Source organism: Podarcis vaucheri (assembly GCF_965113315.1).
Source record: "Podarcis vaucheri genome assembly, chromosome: 5".
Classification (NCBI taxonomy): Eukaryota; Metazoa; Chordata; class Lepidosauria; order Squamata; family Lacertidae; genus Podarcis; species Podarcis vaucheri.
In genome coordinates, this window is record NC_138763.1 from 70,721,845 (window position 1) to 70,742,655 (window position 20,811).

The following is a 20,811-nucleotide window of genomic DNA, read 5'->3' on the forward strand; positions in this document are numbered from 1 at the left end:
TCAGTGACAGGAGCCTCTGGTTCTTGGTGGTTTTGAAGTCAAGCAAAGTGTTCTTAACGGCACAACTAGAAAATGGACATTTGGTTAAAAAGCATTTTCCAGCAATGTGAATTTTAGGAGGTGGTAGAGGATATTTTTTCCTATGCAAATTAAGTAAACTTAATTTACACAGCATAATTTGTGCTAGATTTTTTTTTCTGATGGCTTATAAAAAGTGATCTAATTTACCTGTGTTTCATAAACAAAGCTAAAAATGTCAAAACTGCCAAGCTTGCCTTATACTGCATTTGCAGCTGGCATCTAGTTATTAATAAACTTACAAAAAGGAAAAAAATTCCATGGGAAAAAATTAAGCACTGAAAGATTTTCCAGAAAATTTTCTGATTTGTACAATTTTACATCTTGTATTACTGGATTTGACTGCAACCATTTCCATGCTAGACAGATTCTGAAACATGCCCATGAGAATTGCTGTGGGGTGTCGTGCAATGTCACCTAGGGAGAAATTCATTGTAGAGCTAAGCCAATCATTGATTAGCACAAGTACTTAAGCTTGCCAGACAAAACATTCACACTCTACCTCCTACTGCTTTGGGGGTCTCCTAACAAAAGCCATTGGAGCTAACGAAAGTCCTTGCACAGGCTTCCACTACCAGGACACATTAGTTGAACAAGGTCCATACTCTCCTTTCTGCCTTTTTTATGTTTATGGAGATGCACATGCTGCCAGAAGGAAGCTCTCTTGTATCAGCCCAACGTTTGCACGATAAGGCCCACTTCAAATGTAACGCTAAGAGAGCAAGCAGACACAAGCCTCAGACTCACAAATTCTCCCCCTCCTGTTCGAGCACAAGAAAGCATTTATAGCTACTGTTTATGGTTTGTTCCAAAATGCAGTTTCCCATTATATTGTAATACAAGTAAACTGTGGCTTATTGAAACTACAACATTAAGCCGCAGTGCAATTCTGGTTCGACTGAACTAACTCAGCTTTAAAAAAAAAAAATTAAAAATCCTGTATTTGGAATTAACAGAAACTGTGGTTTGTTCCAAAATGTGAGTGTAAGCTTTAAACATCCTCTACTTGAGTCTCTGGCTTCCATCTGCTTGTATTTATCAATGTGTAGCATTATGTCTGATAAAGCAGTCCTTATTCTCACCATAGGCAATTTAATCATTTTGAAGACCCTGGCTTATAATGGCCATTTTTCAACATGGACTTATTTCTAGTGCTCATACATTCCTTGGATGAGAGGATTTCAAGAGAATGCAACTTAAGAGACTGGAGAGCTCTTTAAATACTCTCTCCAACTGCAACCTCTTAAAACTATCTTAACCACTGGTTGTGCAATTTTAGAAAATTGCCCACACAATGAATGGCCATAGTACTACCTTATTTTTATAACTGACTTTAGACATTGTAGACTCACTAGTATATATTATTTTGCTGTTTTTCTGCAATGTCCAAAGCAACTCCTAGTTGAATATCTGAATATAAAGCTTATAAACAAAATAGGGCACAAAATCTGACACAAATGTTTCAAAACAGCATTTAACATCTTTACATGGCAGACAACTCCTATTTCATTAGTTCTGAAAAACTTTTCAATAGCACTCATAATAAATTACACTGTTCGAGTATACTTTTAAGTTTAGCCATGAAAAGATGAACATACCTACCCAGTTTTAAGAACGAAGCAGTATGATCACCTCACACTAAAATGCTGGTTCAATTAGAATATAGATTTTTAAGTATTTATCCCTCAGAAATGCTCCAGTTCTAAAGATGTAGTAAACACCTAAGGATAATATTCTAATATTCTCCTAATAACCCGTTATTTAGAGATATGGCTCAGTGTTCTGGCTGCATGGACGGACTCTGATTAAGCTAAAAATATTTAAGGGCATGAGAAAGCTCTACCATTTTATCTGACACAAATCATCCCCCAATTTTAGCTAAGCTTCACAAGTTAAATGCAAGTTCCTACGATTACCAGTTAAATCTCATTAGCTTCTCTCTTACTAAACTGTAAGAAACTACAGAATAATTTTCCTGAGTAAGATTATAAAATACTTGATCATCCTACCAAAAGTACAAAGACAAGTAAAATGTAGAACAATACAAACCAACATATAACAGAATCACAAGTGCAGAAATGTTGTTGCTTTTCATTATAATTGGCCCCCAGTAGAAATCATAGCAAAAAGTTTAAGTATCTAAAATATTTTGAAGGACGGTAATTAAATTCTTCAGACCATGAATATAGCCCTCATCGTGTGTGTTGCTGGGGAACACATGCGCAAAATCTATCATCCTGACTTCAACCTCCATGCTTTCTGGCAGCGTAGTAGGCATGTGGCAGAAAACTTTTTCCAGCTGAGGTATAACATTTCCATTCAGATGTTCTTGTGAAAGGCAAGCACTGCTCTTCCATATGTTGTCTTGTTCCACAGTTTCAACTTGAAGGGAAATTTGACTCTGGTGCCTTTTGTGAAGTGCATACATTTTAGAGAAGCCTTTGCCTACAGAGGTCTCTACCTTGCCATTCTCTGTAGAACTGATGACCCGAATGTTGTTATTATATTCCAATGTACCACCACTTGGCACTTGACCCTTGGACACTCTTCCCTTCTCGACCAGACTGCCATCATTTAACCAGGTAGTTGTCATCGGATACAAGCCATCATAGACAAATAGTAAAGAACTTGCATAAAAGTTAAGCTGCTTCTGCTTCTCAAACCACTGCAGTATTTCTTTGATCTTTTGAATACTGGCAGCTACAGCATCTTTTCTCAGGCAGAATCCATTATGGAAAAACTGAGCCACACCTGCAAGAAAAAAACCAGTAAAATTAATAGCCACTGACTGGAAAGTTCAAACTGCAGTATAGCAATGGTGCCTAGCTTCCAAAAAGCAAAATTGACAACAAATTCTCAGCTATTCATATAACAGAATTCAGGTTTAAGTTGCTATTCAGAGTCAGCTGATAATATGCCCCCAAAAATTCAGACAAGTGTCCCAATTCAGATTTCCCGTCATCAAAATATTAATTGCAATGTTAAAGGTTTCAGAGCAAGTGTGTCCGATTTATTCTGGTGTTCTCTGGTTCAAGACTCACTTCTTACATGCACTTAAGCAAGCCCTCATCTTTCAGTTTTATCCACCCAATGCACTATGGGAATACTATAGCATGATCACATCTTCCACACATTTTACTTGTTCAAATTCAATTGTACACGCTCAGCTCAGGCAGCAGTTGCCTTCTGGATAACAGTTACAGCAGACAAGGAGGGAAGACTAAGACAGAAGGGAGGTGAGAGGCAGACAGAGGAAGAAGAAACCCGCCTCTCTCAGCTGCATGGTGAGCAGGGAAGTGAGGATGAAAAAAATCCCAGCTGCAGAGGGAAGAGAGAGGCCAACCTAGAGACATACAGGCAGAAGCAAAAGGCTGGAACAGCGTTGCAGCTTCTGCCTGCCTCTTTCCCTGTCTGCCTTTCTCCTCCCTTCTGCAGCTGAAGGAACCAGGTTTCTTCCTCCTCCATCTGTTTCTACTGCTTCCCCACTCGTCTTGCTGCCAAGGCAAGATTTCTTCTTCCCCTGGCAGTGGGGTTGCAGGGAGCTCCTCTGTGAGATCCCCGCCCCCCTTCCAGCAGGCAGCTTTTGACTATGCACAATTCTGCATGCGTGTGCTGCTTCTGGAACAGAACCCTTAAGTGAGTTGTGATTGCACTGTACAACTGACCTAGTTTCCAGGATTATTGTGAGAGTTTATGGGAATCGCTTTAAACCCTCAAAGCATACTATCAATGCTCAGAATTTATAACTAAAGAGCTGGGACTGCACTATAAAATATTCATGGGGAGCAATCCTATAGCAGGATCTCAAGTTAGGATGAGCAGGTTAGGATCCAGTGCATCTCCATGTGAGTCAGGAGGTTCCTGGCATAAGCAGGCTGTGCTGTCTTAACTCCCTCATCCGAAACTAAGTCAGAGATACACGTATTTCCCCCATCTGAACTCTCCCACCTTTAACCCCAAAGTCAGAATGATCCCACTTTCTTCCCTTCCCTGGCAATCCTGCATGCTAGAGGGTTTTATAATATTGTCCTCAATTTTCTTAACTATGAGACAAGCTACATGTAGTTTATAAGCACACAGTCTCGTAATAAAGGCCTAATAGTAGTACTACAACCTGGTCTAAATCCAAACATTACCATCTTTTACTGTCTCTTTCGTTAAGCCTCTTCCATAGTGCTGGTTTTGCGTCTCATAGCTGTCAGAATGGGCGCGATAAACCTTAAAACACACAAAATAATAATGTAATTTTGCCATCTGATTTCTGAAAAAATGCCTTTGTCCTAGGACTAGTTCCAATGTACTCTTCAGCATACAAAAGAAGGGTTTTTCCCCCCAAAATGCATTATCCACACATCTCTGAAACTATTTCACGAGCTGGATCTATCTAGCAATCCAAACTCAGCAAGTTCACATTGAAAACATGATAAACTTTGTATATTCAGATATAGCTTTTTCAATGGAATAATACATCAGTGAGATGTTGTGTTATATACCTCTCTATACTTTACAGTCCAATAACAAGAAACCAGTGCAAATAAAGTTATGGGTGTTCAGAATGTCTACTCTGATGCCCCAGAATCAACTGTCCTATGTAGTCTTCGGATATAGGCCAGTGACAGAGGATAGCTTAGTATTCTACAGGGGATCTAAACTCAGACATATAAGTTTATGATCAAGCATCATTGCAAAACAAGTCTGTCTGGAAAACAATAAACATGCTGCATAAAAATAGAAATCAAATGAATATAAAAATATGTGTGCATATAACCACTAACAGCAGCACGTTTAGAAACAACAAAAAAATATTATCTAGAATAAGATCACTAAACCAACATTTAAATTATATGTGTTACATGGGACAGCAAATGAACTGATACTTATTTTTCATTCTCAGTAACTACACAAACAGAAGCAGTTGACAGTGCATCCAACAAGGTCCACCAGAAACCCAGCCAAATGGGCAGGGTATAAATAATAAAATTATTATTATTATTATACAGGCTTCAGACCATGGTGTTCCAATTAAAATCTCAGAGATGCATACAGACATAGGAAATACAGAATATATATATATATTTGCAATCTATGTCTCTATCCAAATCTGCCCATTTTCATTATATTAAAGGAACAGATTTTTTGCTGACATATTTTATTCCAAACCAGAATGTACATAGGACATTTATTCTGCTACACCAGATCTGAAAGTTAAGCACAAATATAGGGCTGTGTCAGGGAGCTGCCATCGGAGCTAGAGGCGGAGGAAAGGCTCCAGAGGGATGCCGGAGAGGGTCCCATTAGGGAGAGGGGCAGCCCATTTGCTGGGGAAGGAAATCAGAGTAACACCAGTGGAGAAGGGGGCAGATGGGGGAATCGGAGAGGAGGCTCCAAGACTCCTCGCCGGAGACCAGCAGAGAGAGTACGGGTCCTCCGCTGCCCACACCCTCCCTGCGCAGAAGGCTTCCGCGCAGGGAGACTAGGCGGAGACTAGGCGTCAAAGAATTTTTGTGCTGGAAGAAGTTCAAGAAACGCCCACTGACGGATTCTGCCAGCGACTGAGACAATCACGATGCTAGAGGCTGTTCAGTCAGAAAGGGTTCAACCAGGTAACCTAGCCAGAAGTGGCGGCAACTTACGCAAGAGCAACCCCTAAACCCATTACAAGCTGCTTTAACAGGGAGTCTGGGAATGGTTGGAATCCAACTGACTGAGGTCAGCAAGATTATGATAAAGGAATAATACACTTCTCCCACCAAATGTTAATGAACATGTGTTTGGCACTATAAGAAAGCAACTGGACAGCAAAATAATACTAAAGAACTTGAACATCACATACAGTACAGAACATTAATAGCTCCCTAAACATCTATGAACACAGACCAAAAATGCCTGTCAAATTCAAGTGCCAAACAACATCATCCACCTTCAGTAATACACTGATAAAATATGAGGTCTCTATGGGGACCAAACAGAAAACATGTTGTTTCTTTTCTTCTACTTGGCTAGGGAAATTACAATTATTATCTATTGCCTGAAGGCTAATTTTTAAGGTTTTGAATGCACTTCAGCGTCAGAATTCAGTTTATACAGTTAAAAGCCAAATCTTTCACATTAAAAGTCAATTAATGCTTCACTAACACAATAACACAATGCTATGCAAGACTGTTGCAGTTTATCACCATGCTGCACCAAAGGCCTGAAGGGATAGCCAAGCTATCAACACAACATGTTAGCTCTCTGGAGGACTGCTGTGAACAGCTTAAATTTCTGAATGCAACCCATATGAAGTTATGAATATGAAGTTAACAAATCTAGCTATTTGCTGGTGTTATTGAGTAGAACAATGAAATGGAACGTAAGTATGGGGTGCAAGAGGCGGAACTACTGAGAATATAATATGATAAAGGAGGAAGGGTAGAGCTATATGAGAAAACCAGGGAGATAAAAAGAAATATATTATCAAAGTCCACATCTTGACAAAGTACAATCTTTTTTATAAAAAAAGAAAAGAAAATCTTGAAGATGCTGTTCAGATTATTGTACTCAAAAGAGAAATCAGTAATAGGTCTTCCTTTGGATCGCCAACCCTACCCACTTCTTTTCTCATTATTATTATTAATGAGAAGTTAATGCAGATTGTCTCAATTCAGTCACCTACATCTCCCTGCAATAAGGGAAGCAGGGAATACGGCATGACAGAAAACATTCAAACCCAAAGCATGCTGACTCCTAACATCTTTCCGTGGGGAAAATATCATCTATATACACAAAGTATCAAATGTGGTGACAGCGATAATAATACAACAAAACAACACCATCACAAACTGGCTTATAAGTATAAAACCAAATTTACTAAAATAGCTAGAATAGAGATAGACTTATAACCATTCAAACAACAAACATACTAAGGTCCCATGCGCATGACCAAGCCTGGAGATACTGTAAACATGGAGTGGATAAATGTACAACTCTATCTTAACAAGTTACATGTAGAGTAAACGTTATACAGACTGGATAAATGAACCGTTCAAAAAGTAGCGTAAGCCCAATCACAGAACGGCAACCCCGTGCCACCACAACGGCAAGGGTAGCACACTGGAGAATATGAAAAAGTTTTTCAAAGCTGTTTTTCGAAGATTGAACTGGATGAGATGTTCTTCAATGGGTCTTGAGTTGGAAACACAAAGCTGTGTACATGGATCAATCATGGGAAGGAAAATCAAAGTCACCACCCTGGTGAGAATAACGCAAGTAGCCAAAAGGAGCTTGGGGTCGCATAACTAGTTAGCCTGCCAGAGTCTCGTTCGTTATCTGGATGTTACCCTTGCCGTTGTGGTGGCACGGGGGTTGCCATTCCATGATTGGACTTATGTTACTCGTTGAACGGTTCATTTATCCAGTCTGTATAACATTTACTGTACATGTAACTTGTTAAGATAAGAGTTGTACATTTATCCACTCCATGTTTACAGTATCTCCAGGCTTTGTCTTGCACATGGCACTTTAGTATGTTTGTTGTTTGAATGGTTATAAGTCTATCTCTATTCTAGCAAATTTGGTTTTATACTTATAAGCCAGTTTGTGGTGGTGTTGTTTTGTTGAAAATATCATCTAAACATAATTTTAGTTGCCCCCATGTTGTCAAGAGCATAAAAATATTTAAAATCCAATGAAGAACTGCATCTTACCCTCATGCCTAGCACCAAGAACCCAATCTCTTCCATTAATGGGTACTTGCTGACTTGTTGCTTAATCTTCTCAGCGGAAGCATATGGATCATAGCTTTTCTGGCCTATTTTTACATCCATTATACATGGCTTTTTAAATCTGTGTGTCACATCTTCCAGTTTCAGGTACAAATCTGTTAACAATTCAGAATAAACCAGATCAATGTCATAATCTAACCAACCCAATCATTAGAGGTCAGTGGAAAGGACACAAGTACAGGAGTGGCTCAAAGATGACGTCCTCCTGGTTGTGGTATATTACAACAAGCATTATATTAACCATCTAATTCCCAACAATGATTCTTTTTAGTCTGTGGTTTTATTTCATTGTGTATACTTTTCTATCCCTTCTCACTATCAGACAGTGTTGTATAAGTTAATATAATAGTATAAATTTTTATAAATTATTTTTATTATGAAATCTGCTGTCCAGGTCAGCTTCAGCCTCCTGTGTAAGAATGTAAGTAATTACAGCAACCATCCTTTCAATGAAGCAAATTGTAACTAACATTCTGAGAAAGTATAAAATGTTAAAAGATAATAATAAGCCCTTTAGCATGCTTTAAATTGCCAACATTTATTCTTGGTGGTGGTCATTTTATTATCTTCCTGCAAGACTACTGTACCCTACTAGTGGTACCCCTGTTGCTGTTAGAAGTAGAAGGTGTATTTTGACATACAAATTCTGCAATAGACCTAAATATGCTAAACTGGATCTTACTGAAGAATCAATTGAGTTTGCAGAAAACAGCCCTTATTTACATGACATTTTTCCATCTACAAAGCATAGCAATATATTGTTTCATGATGTTCCACATGATAGTGATTTATCACGCTGTGCTCGGGTACTTAGTTTCTGGCATTTTCAGAACCATCTCCCAAGCAGTTGCCAAAAACTTAGTGCTTATTGCACTTTCTAACAGCATTACCATTGGGTGCAGTAGGTGATGACCAGGTTCCATAATATTTTGGCAAATATTTTTGGAGTTCTAGAAACACAGAGTCTTCACAGTCAGCAGCATACACCTGAAATAAAAGAAATATGGTTGAACTGCAACAAACCACTCAATTCCCTCTTGTGGCAGACTACATTTGGATATTTAGAACTTATGGGGGGAATTCAACATCATGCTAAGGTATTCTTCAGCACAAACATTTAGCCTTGCCAGATGGAACAATTCATTCTCATACCCCTGCACGCTGTCCCAGCGCTTCTTCCAACCATCAGCACCCAACCACTTTCAGGGGTACACAACCTAAAGACCTTGCCCAGGGCTTCCACTAACAGGACTTGTTAGCTGAATCTTACCCTCTGTATGTTTAAAACCTCACACTCAATGAGAAATATCCATTTAGAAAGGAAACAAAGTGTCTCTCAGAATAAATGCTGTAAATTGTGCCAGAACGTTTGACTACTGTTAAGTCTTTTATAAAAAAAATAAGTACCGTATTTTTCGCCCCATAGGACGCACCGGCCCATAGGACGCATCAAGTTTTTTGGGGGGGAAATAAAGGGGGGGAATTATTTTTTCCCCCCCAGGCACTTGTGGGGCCGGCAGCAGGGAGAAGAGCTCTTCTCCCCGCCGCCCACTTTCAGATCAGGTCCGGGGACAGCGGGGAGACGCACTGCGCCTCCCAGCTGTCCCCAGAGCTTGTGGGGCAGGCAGCGGGGAGAAGCGCTCTTCTCCCCGCCGCCCGCCTTCAGATCAGGTCCGGGGAGAGCGGGAAGACGCACTGCGCCTCCCCACTGTCCCCAGAGCTTGTAGGGCTGGCGGCAGGGTCTCCCCGCCGCCAGCCTCCAAACCACTTCGGGAGACAGCGGGATGGCGGCGTTCTGCCTCCCGCTGTCCCCCGACCTTGTGGGGCTGGCGCTGGGGCTCTCCAGGCTTCAGCGAAAGCCTGCATTCGCCCCATAGGACGCACACACATTTCCCCTTCATTTTTGGAGGGGAAAAAGTGTGTCCTATAGGGCGAAAAATACAGTATTTTGCTATCAAAAAACCCCCACCCCAAATTGAAATTCAGAGTTTGACAGCACTAAAGCACACCAATGTGTGCTTAGGGATCCTATGCAGCATGAGTCAATCAAAACATTCTTAGCTGTACTAGTGGCAGGATGGGGCACAGGGAGACAATCTGGTCTCCCTTTCACCTTCAGTTATGGCAAAATCAAATATGAGGAGGATAATCTTTCAGTGATGAATTAATCAATTGAATTCTCCCACCCCACCCCAAATTCCTAAACTAAATGGCCTTTAAAAGATTATATTGGATTGGTACAACTCTAGAAAGCATCCAGTAAATACAGAAACTCTTAACATAGCCTACCAACTGTGGGTTTACGCTTCCAAGTAGGGGAGGAGGAGGAGGGGAAGGTGAAGTGGAGTGGACTGCAAAACTTGTGTACTGTAACATTAGCAGCTTTATCATTGACTGAATGATTAAAGTGCAATTAAAACAATTAAAGTGCATTGTTTTACTGCCATAAGATACCTGATTTTTGTTAGAGGGATGCAATTATTTATTTTGTTCATGACTTGTCATTCAATTGCAGCAAAGCCACATCATCAATGAAGAACAGAAAGAATATTAAAATATGCAACTCAACAACTAATTCCTAATGTGACACCAATGCAATTTTAAATTTTTTTATTCAATATTAAATTTTGACCCTTAGTTGGCAATAACAACTGCAGAGGCAAAATGCTGAGCAAGTACTTTTCAGAGACAGAAAGACAGTCAGTCCTGTTATTCTAGTTACACTTAAAAAGGAAATGAACAAGACCATTTACAAATTACTGTTGTCCATTATATATACTTATAAAGGAAAAAATGCCTGCAAACTCTTGTCTGCCTGAACTATTGGATTTTCTGTCACCAAGAGAAACCAGGTGACAGGTCACAGGCTGCCTTGCCTGTCTCCTATGTAGGTCAGGAAAAAGCTGAAGCTTGCTAACAGGTTAATTTTAGGACTCTAAATTTTTGTTAACACACTACAAACTCTGGTGAATTTATTCCTTTTCCAAATCCCCCACCCCCTAAAAACCAAGTCAATATAGACATCCAGCTATAGGAATAGTAAAATAATCAAATTACTTATACTGAAGAAGTTATAAGGTCTGATTAGCAGGAAAAAAATACTTTGTTATAGGAGACATTTCCTAAATGAGGATCACACTGTTTTTGGCTTTAATAGTGAATGGAGTCATTTGCAACCAAATGTTTCAGCACAAACTGTTCCAAGAGCTCATATATTAATGAACTATTTACATTTTCTCTCCACGTGCACACTAATGTTACTTTAGGCAACTCTGGTAGAAAGTACATAATCCACTCTGACTCAGCCAAACATATGTTGTAATTTCATTCCCCAAGAATGGTTTCAACATTTATTTGCAATATTAGTTTGTTCTACTGACAACCAAAAGTTAACTTCAAAGATGTGCCACCTATGCCATGAGATCCAGTAACTAGCTACATAACCCCGGGTTCCTGTACAAAGTGATTTCAAGGAAACAGGGTAGCAGGAGCATTCTAGTACCCCCTTAACCAAACTGGCTTTTACTCCAATATCACACCTTATTTGGTGCAATGTACCACTCCCTCTTCAATGCATAAACCAGTCTTCGTTCCTCCAGAGGCTCCATGCCTAAATAGGCCCCTAGATCAGTGTTTCCCAACCTTTTTTGGGCAAAGGCACACTTGTTTCATGAAAAAAATCTCGAGGCACACCACGTTACAGCCCCGTGACATCAGCGCGCAGCGTCACGCCGGGAGGGACGCACGAAGGAGGGGGGGAGGTTGAGCGGAGGCAGCGGCGAGCCCCGTTCCTCCCCATCCGCCCCTTTCCGTGCAAGGAGCGTGAACAGGTGTGAGAAGGGGGTCAAACCTGCGGGCCGGCGCCGGGGAACCTCCAAGCTTTGGGGGTGGGGGGGGAGGAGGCAGCAAAGCGAGGCAGGAAGGAGAGCGCGGCTTGGCTGGGTGAGCTTTGGCAGGGGCAGGGAATGAGAGCCGCGAGGCGGGCGCTGCGGACGGAGGCGCTGCCCGCCGAGCTCGCAGGCAGCCAGACGGCGAGAGCCCCGCGCTGGGCGGCCTCTCCTCGCCGCCACCGCTCCGCATCTCGCTGCCCGCCTCGCCCGCCTCCCTCCGGGGACGGCGCCCCAATCAAAAATTTGACTTTAAAAAAAAAAATCTTTCGCATTTTTTAATTTTCCCCACGGCACACCAGGCAACATCAGTGGTTTTCACCAGTGGTTGAAAAACACTGCCCTAGATAATCAAATAAGCAGTTGCCAATGGGGCCACATCACAGCTAGCATGAAGCTCACTTATGGAATACAGTCATACCTTGGGTTGTGAACACTGCAGATTGCATGTTTTCGGGTTACGGACCGCGCCGAACCTGGAAGTACCGGAACGGGTTACTTCCAGGTTTTGGCGCTCACGAATGCGCAGAAGCACTAAATCACACTTTGCGTATAAGCACCGAATCGCATCACGCGCGTGTGAAGACACAGCACTGCGGGTTGCAAACGTGCCTCCCGCATGGGTTACGTTGCAAACGTGACCCACGTGGGAGGCACATTCGCAACCCGAGGTATGACTGTATAGAAAAACAAGGGGAAAGTTATGGATAGATGCCCAACAACTAGACAGGCACATGATGAAACTACCAGTGTGTCTGCTGTGTACACAAGATGACCTCTGAGACTGTCAATAAAGGGATGCACACCAACATTACTGACAATGGAAGACATCAAACACTAGTCATACTCAAGACCCACTGGTGTCAAAAGCTCCACAGTATGTCATCTTCCTCCCATATCTATAATCAGTCTCTGGCACTGATCAAGACTACCATACTGAGTTTGCCATTTAGAGTATGTGCTAAGTTGGGACAGTAAGGTTATGCACACATGTTCCCAGTGATAATTAAACAGAGGGGTGCTTCAATTCAACCAAAAAAAAAAGCATAACTTCAGTTAGAGGATGAATCAGAAAACAATTACCTTGTTATAGAATTCTAGTTCTCTGGGCCCTCGAGGTGGTGGCTGCAATTGTTTGAGGACTGTGCCATCAGGATGCTGCAGGATGCCTGGGAAACAACAAATACATTTGTTCACATCTTAACTTCAGCATGCTTTTGAGTCCAACTATGGTAACATAATCTAGTATATATACTAAATGTTCAAAAAAACCCAAAAGTTCTTGTTAGGGGGAAAAGTAAGAGTTCGTGTTAGGAAGCAGCTTTCTTTAAATGAAATCAATAAAACAGAGAAAATACACCTTACCTTTAGAGTCTGGTACTTACCCTGAAGACCAGGCAAATCTTTCACACATTGGCCTGGTTTGCATGTAATGCTAAGCCATGATTTGTTTAACAAATCAGTAGTTAGCCATAAATTATCCTACATATTTGTCAAACTATGGTTTGTTTCTCCAAAGTTTGGTCTGTTTCCCATCTGCTATAGCCTCATGCATTTGTACCCTGGTGAGCATCTGGAGTGGAGTAGCCAAGCAAACTATGGCTAAGGAAAGTGCTGAGCTCACATGTAATGCCAAGCCACAGCTAAAACGAAGACAGGCAATAAGCAACAAGCCATGGCTTCAAATCATGGATGACTGGCAATAAGGAAACAATAGATAAGCTGCTGGGAAGGGTTCACACGTACTGCTGAGCCATGGCCTAGCTACACAAGAACCAGGACAAATGCAAAGCAAGAGTTTTGTTATTTTGCAGCTAACTTCTCTGCTATTTTTCAATCACCAAAACACTGTTAGTTCTGAACAGTTTCATCTCACTGAAGTTTCTTCACAGCAGTGGTAACTTAAAATTTAATCCTTAAACATTCATTTGCAACTACTGGAATAAGCCCTTTGGAGCCAAATGAAACTTCAGTATCATGTCGTGTTTTTTTTATTTCTAATGATGTTATTCAAGACATTCAAGACAGGCAATATTAATACAACCACAACGTCACAAATTAAAATTGAGACTCATTCTAGGCTGCAGTATTACCATTAGGTCAACAGACTACAATAAATGTTATCTCCACTAGTTGAAAAATAACCAAGGTTTCTATTTAGTAATGGTTATAGTTATAAAAATCAGCCTTTGGACTTTATTATTAGTAAAAGTAAAAGTAAAACTTTAGCTTCTAGGTAAAATTGAACATGTTATTTTCAGCAATAAATCTTTGTTGTTATCACGGTCACATTATGCAACCCTGAGTGAAGCCACAATCAAAACCACTTTGTCAGATAATCCAAATGTGAGTGTTTACCCCTTCCCAACCTCTATTATAAATTCCCTTTATTAAGAATTTTAAGTAGTCAGAGCACATGTCAGAACAGCTTTTTCTAGTATAGTGAAAAGAGCAACTCTCATAGGAGTCTCTCCACTTTTTGAAATTCTGTGTGTGCTAGCAACTAGGGAAAGGAAATTTAAGGTAAGAACCTGGGACAGTGATAAGAGAAGTAAGATCTTCTCAGTGATGACCCCAATACTTCATAATTATTTGCTCATGAAAGACTACTGCAGCCCAAGTTTGTTTATTTTTCGAAAGCAAAGTTTTACTACAACAAATTTTTAACTGGGAAACTTAAAAGGGTATTTTAATGTGCTCCACTGTTTCAACAGTTTAATAGTGGAATATATAGGCTGTCATGTTTACTTTTTTGTATTTGTGATTCTATGATTTTATGTATGGAAACCATACATAAAGCCCTGCTGGATCTGATCAAAGGACTCCAGTTGAGCATTATGCTTCCCACATTGGCTACCAGATGCCTATGGGAAGCCCATGAGCAGGACATAACTGCAGTAGCACTATCTTCCAACTCTACAATTTTATGATTCTATGATTCAATCCTAGCTGGCATTCAGAAGCATACATACTAGCTCTGATACTGGAGGAAATATAGCCAGCACAACAAAAAGCCATTGGTATTCTTATATCCCAAGAAAACCTATGGAATAAGTAAAGTATAAATATAATATAGACTGATATAGCAGATCTCACCTTATGAATATGTGAAGTGTTTAAAAAGTATATTTCATTCACAGAACTCTAATATACATGACACTCCACAGTAACAATACAAAATCAAGGAGTTTATAATCTAGATTTCAGCAGTGAGGAGGAGTTGGGAGAACAGAAAAATACATGGGATGGAATAAAATGCAGTTACGCTAACATAAGGAGGGCTGTAAGCACTCTGCACTTAAAAAATAAACCCTGAAAATCTGCACCAAGGTAACCCCAGATCTGCATCACACACGCAAAAATATCTTGTGATCTGTGTGAGTTATGCAAATGTAGGAAAGTTGCTTATTTTCTTGTTTTAAATATCATTCAGTCACCACTTTAGGTTCTGAGATTCCAGAAGGCATTAACCATGCATTTTCATACCTATATTTGTAGTCCACAAGGGCTAGAAACACTTTTTAAAAAAAATCTGGAAGCTAAATTCTGCAACCACTACCACGTACATGCCAGAGCCCTGAACTTCAACTTCTTATAATCCATGCAAATTTGTTATTCCTGAAGTTGACTGCAACAGGGATAGCAGCTCTCAATCATGGTTTCCACCACCCCCCTCCCTAAAGAAGAGACACACATTATGACCTTAGAAGGATGTTGGCTTAAGCAGAAGTCAGTGAGGAAGGTTAATCATGAAAACTGCAGCTAAACAATCTATGTTCTCACTTTAAAATACTCTCCTTTCAGGAACAAACCAGTTTTCTTGTGAAATCCTTGCTTTCAGTTGTTCCATTTGAACCTTTGCTTTTGTAACTATCTGCATTTCATGGGTAAACAATGTTATAAAAATGAATAATTACATCTTATAAAAATATAAAGATGCATATGCAAGAATATGATGGGGATGAATATTTACATGTTGAGCTTGAACATGTGTAAGACCCAGTTTCAAATTCCTGCTCAACTTCGAAATTTATTGCACAGCCTTGGGCAAATCACCCTCTATCAGTTTAACCTGAATCATGACATTGTTTTGGTGCTAACACACATTGCTATGAGCTTCCTGGAAGAAAGGATAGGGTGCAAATACAAGAAATGTCGATTTTCACCACTTTTTGAACTCCATATGAGTACTCTACAAGTGTGAATGAGTTAAGAGAAACCATCTAGTGCGGTTACTGAAGAAAAGGGGGCATACATCAATCAGGTGATCTACAACTTGCTAGAGGGCCTTCTCAGCAACAGCACCCAGGTTAGTTATTCAATCATTTCTATATCACATATTTTATGAAAAGTTCTCTAAGTGGATTACAACCCATCTTAAAACATCAAATTCCAAAATCTCAATATTACAACTGAAAATTTAACTACAAAAATACGATAAAGACATTAAAGCAGCATAATTAAGAGGAAAACAAAATATGTTCCTAATTTTAAAAAATGCAAGTAAAAATCAAATACAATAACAATTCCACACAGAAAGTATTTTAGCCAAATTAAAATGAGATAGAAACTGTATCCACACTTCCACCTCCACAGTAACATGTCCCAGACACAACCTTAGCACTCCTCTACATAGGAACCTCACTCTCAAATACAGTGGTACTTCGGGTTAAGTACTTAATTCGTTCCAGAGGTCCGTTCTTAACCTGAAACTGTTCTTAACCTGAAGCACCACTTTAGCTAATGGGGCCTCCTGTTGCCGCTGCGCCGCCGCTGCGCGATTTCTGTTCTTATCCTGAAGCTATTTCTGGGTTAGTGGAGTCTGTAACCTGAAACGTATGTAACCTGAAGCGTATGTAACCCGAGGTACCACTGTATTCCCACTAACTATACTCATAACACAGCTAATCTCCACCCAACTATTTTTTGCCAACCAGAACTCTGGTTTGCAAAACATCCCCAGAAGCATTAAGCACAGGTTACAGCCAGCTCATTCACTCATCTCCATCTCAGTCAATATATTATCAAATAAACAAAAACATAATCCGTTCTCCTTCCTCTCTCCCACCTGGGCAGGATCTTTGGGTGGTATCAAGCAACTTTACAAATACCTGCCAAAGAAGGGGAAGAAGAGGCATGGGAGGAGAAGCAACCAGTATGCTGAAAAACCTAACCATGGTTAAGTGAAGGCACTTTTCCACTTCATCTTAGTGCAGATGTATTTGTCTAATACTGGCTGATCATGTCTGATTTGTTTAATACAAAGACTAGAAGAACCTAGCTAGGAAAGAAAAATAGACCAACCAGAATCTGTCTCTTGTAACGGCATCTTATATATACACATGTAAAGCCCCTCTAGTTGCCATATAAATCACTTTAAAAGGCACAATCTCTTTAAGTTCCTCATTGTATTCATGTCCATTTGCCACAAAACACAATGTGAATACAAGGATAAACACATTTTCTGCAGTGATGAAATTTCTCCCTAATGAATGCCAAACCTTCTGTTTACTCAAAACAGGAGTACATCAGTGTGTTTATTCTTCATGCAGTTTGTTTCCTGCAGAAATCCGAAACAAGATTTCACAATTAAAGTAACTGTTTTGGGGATTTCTGGAGCAGAATCACAGGCATTATTTTTCAAACCTACCAATTCAATTTCCTTTTTTCTTTGGGGTGGGGTGGTGAAGAGAGAATCAGGTCATTTCCCCAGCTTCAAAACTTCCTATTCATAAACATTAAATGTTCATTAATCCATTTCAGAGCATCATTTTCAGCTGTCATATACAGTAACACACCCTGTCCTTCCTACACATATTGCTCAAGATGGCTTACAATTAACATGCCTATTTTTAATTAATACTATTGTTGCATAGAGCCACAGCCAGCAGTCTTTCTCAGCTGGGTTCAGGGGCTGGATTGAGGGAGCCTGGGAAGACCACTCAGCCATAAAATAAAAAGTCCCTAGAAGACCTCAAAGCGGTCTCTCGCCGGATGGGGGGGGGGGACGACGACGACAAAATTAAGCAACCCCACGCATGCAAGGGACGTCTTGCATATTACTCACACGGCTCAGAGAGAGGGCTGTCAGAAAGAGAGACATAAGCAACCCCAGCGTATCACCCACAACATTAAGGACGCACCGATGTCGTAAGTAAAAACAAAACTCGCCCTGGTATTATTATTTAACACTAGAGCACTGGATCCCACACACCAAAAACACGCACGCGCGTGCATACACACACACACACACTTGGAAACGTTGAGGGGAATAACACCCAAGGCAGAAAAAAACCGGACTTTGGTTGCTTTGTATCCAGATCCAAACCCGCTCTAATTCCTGAGCGCGGACCCAAGGGACTTGGCTTGGGGGGTACCTGAGCAGCCCCACTTCCCACTCCCTGCCGAAGGGGTGCCGGGGGGGGGTCCCGGCTTCCTGCCTCCCCTTAGGACCCGCCCCCCCCACGCACCCAGCCCCCCACCCACCCACCCCAGGCCTGCCACTTACCGCCCTTATCCTTGCCGTACATGTGCCCAGCCACCTGGTGAGACAGGGGCACGCAGCCGTTGAGCAGCCGGGCGCTCCTCCCTCCTCCTCCTCCTCCTCCTTCCTCTTCGCCCTCCGCCGACGACGACGACGCCGCGGAGCCCTTGGCGCCCCGAAGAAGCCGCTCGGGCTCCCTGCTCGCCGCACAGCGCGGGGGCTCGGTGGCCATTTCCTCGGAGGCTCCCGCCGCCGCCACGTCCTCCTCCCCGCCTTCAAGGGCCTCCTCCGCCGTTGCCTCCGCTGCCGCCGCCCGCCGTTCGCAGCCCAGGCCAGGCCCGCGGCTCCATGGCGTGCGCCCCCGCCCGCAGTGCTTCCACTCCCTCAGGCGAGCGGAGCGGAGGCTTCCCTCGGCCGCCTCAACCGCTCGGGTCGACTGACTAAGCGGCACTGAGGAGAGAGAGCTAGAGAGAGAGAGAGAGATACTGGGCGTTACTGGGCCTGCGCGGCTCGCAGCGAGCCTGCGCAGTAGCGGCAACTGAAGCCGCTCGTCCCTGGCTTGGGTGGGGGGCGGCTTCTGAATGGTTTCCCCTACGCGGCTATTCGGAACGCGAGGAAGAGGCAGCGCTGCTGTTATCAAGGGCACAGCGCTACCTGACAGCCGCGCCCTTCTGTGCGGTGGTAAACCTTCCCTCTAAGCTCAGGGGTCCGGGGCCGACCCAAGGTGCCCCCTTCTCCGCCAGGGAAGATCTACTACATCAGGAGCAATCGGGGTGCCAACTTGGATAAAATATTGGTACAGTATTGAATAATTGGATATTGAATTGAATTGGTATTCGATTAAATATTGAATAAAATATTGCCACAGGTAAGCTCTGCCCCACATCTGATGCAGTGCACACACCGCACCTGAATGGCAATGCCCATCAACTTTGGGGGTGCCAGGCCCTCTACAATATTTTATTGGGGGCAAAGGGACTTTGACTCTTGGAAGTTGGTTCCTATGGGAACAATGCAGAGATAAAGATCTCAACCGGGATCTACTGATTAGAAGACCTTCCAAGCGCCCTTGTTTTCCAGGCACAGTCCTGGATTTACAAAAGCCACCTCAGTTTCTGATTTGATCCCGGAATGTCCCGCTTTTCCTTAAGACGTCCATATTTTCATCGGAGAAATGTTGGAGGGCATGCATCCCATGAGTGGGCCAGCCCTACTGTTGTCTAGGGAGTGGTGAGAGGGAGAAAGCACTCTGCATGTGCTCTGCGGAAGAGAGGTCCCAGTACATATTATTTTTACGGGACTGAGCTCTAGTAATAAACCACAAGTTCTGCTACAAACTAAACTCTGCCTCCAGTGGACTCCAATTCCGCTCTCATCAGCCCAAGCCTAGCATTGTCAATCGTTAGATATAATGGAAATTGAAGTTCAGCAACATCGAGGATCAAAGGTTCCGCACCCCTGGTCTGACAAAGCTCAGTTTGAGGCAGGACTGGCCCCCTACTCCAAATTTTAAATAAGGCTCAAAGTGAAGGCCATGAGTGAAGTCTCACTTTGAGCAAAGTTGCTCTCCTCACACTGGTAGCCTTTTTTTAGCCTTTAGACTTCTGCTAGACAGCTAGAGGATACATTTCTGGTAAGCACACTTACTAAGCTGTAAATTCCCCATTGGACTTAATTTGAGTAAATATGTTTAGTAACACAGAGCATCCAAGTCACAGTCCTGAATTCACCATTTCCTACTTGACCCATTAAGCACCTTGATATTGCAAGAGAGCAGGGATTCTGCAGGTGGGATGGCAAGATGGAGGAAAGGTTCACACAACAGACCAAAGGACACTCTGGGAGAATAGTTAAGAGTGTTGAACTAGGACTAGGAGTGATTAAAATCCCCACTCAGCTTTGAAACTCACTAGATAACCTTGGGCCAATCACTTCATCTCCATCTAATCTCCTTCACAGAGTTGTTGATCTGATAAAGGGGAGGGGGAACTGTGTGTTTCACTTAGGTCCTTGGAGGAACAGGGACAGAAATATGGCAAGTAAAATCAGTTTGAATGACATGTGAAACTATGCCACAAGTATGCATTTAAGATATGGCAATTGAAGTATGGGTAGTTGCTTCTACCAGCTTTTGCTCCATAAGTGTAATATATCTCCATTTCCTAATAAAGAGTTCAGTTCTCAAGTCTGACACTATAAAATTCAGAGACTTTGTAGCTAGGAAACTGAACAGGACACCCCGAGCAGAAGACAGGAAGAGAAAAGGGCATTATCTCCTCTCAGTTTAAGAAGGAACCACTCCCCCAAAAAAACCTTGTCTGTCAACTGGAACAGATTAAAATCTTCATATTTTCCTAATCAACAATTTCCTGTTTTGTGGGAGGCTTGGCCCAGCAGGATCTTTATAGGGTTAATGTCAATAACTTTGTTGCTCCAGTTGCAATGACTACCGATTAGTTTATTTGCATAAGTCAACATGCTACATATTGTTTAAAACCATAAATGGCTTGGGACCAAAATACATAAAGAACCTGTCCTATCAAGGAGGTGTATTTGACAGGAATACTGCCCTTCCCTTTAACAGCACCCAAGCTGTGGA

At 41.9% G+C, this 20,811-nt stretch overlaps 1 protein-coding gene across 1 annotated transcript; it reads right to left on the minus strand.

Annotated features, from left to right (window-relative positions):
* Positions 1–800: 800 nt before the first annotated feature.
* IPMK (inositol polyphosphate multikinase) lies at positions 801–18,508 on the minus strand. Its single transcript, XM_082223515.1, has 6 exons — positions 18,237–18,508; positions 12,812–12,897; positions 8,732–8,828; positions 7,764–7,936; positions 4,215–4,296; positions 801–2,829 (listed from the first exon to the last, which is right to left on the minus strand). Exons 1-6 carry the CDS (start codon positions 18,442–18,444, stop codon positions 2,210–2,212), a joined length of 1,266 nt encoding a protein of 421 aa, XP_082079641.1. The 5' UTR covers positions 18,445–18,508; the 3' UTR covers positions 801–2,209.
* Positions 18,509–20,811: the final 2,303 nt, after the last annotated feature.

Bases quoted from the DNA above. Each gene is read 5' to 3' on its own strand.
- IPMK (XM_082223515.1), bottom strand. From the start codon at position 18,444: ATGGCCACCGAGCCCCCGCGCTGTGCGGCGAGCAGGGAGCCCGAGCGG. The intron at 12,898-18,236 runs GTAAGTGGCAGG...GTTGTTTCCCAG, and splicing joins GTACGGCAAGGATAAGGGCG to GCATCCTGCAGCATCCTGAT. The intron at 7,937-8,731 runs GTAATGCTGTTA...AATTGTTAACAG, and splicing joins ATCACCTACTGCACCCAATG to ATTTGTACCTGAAACTGGAA.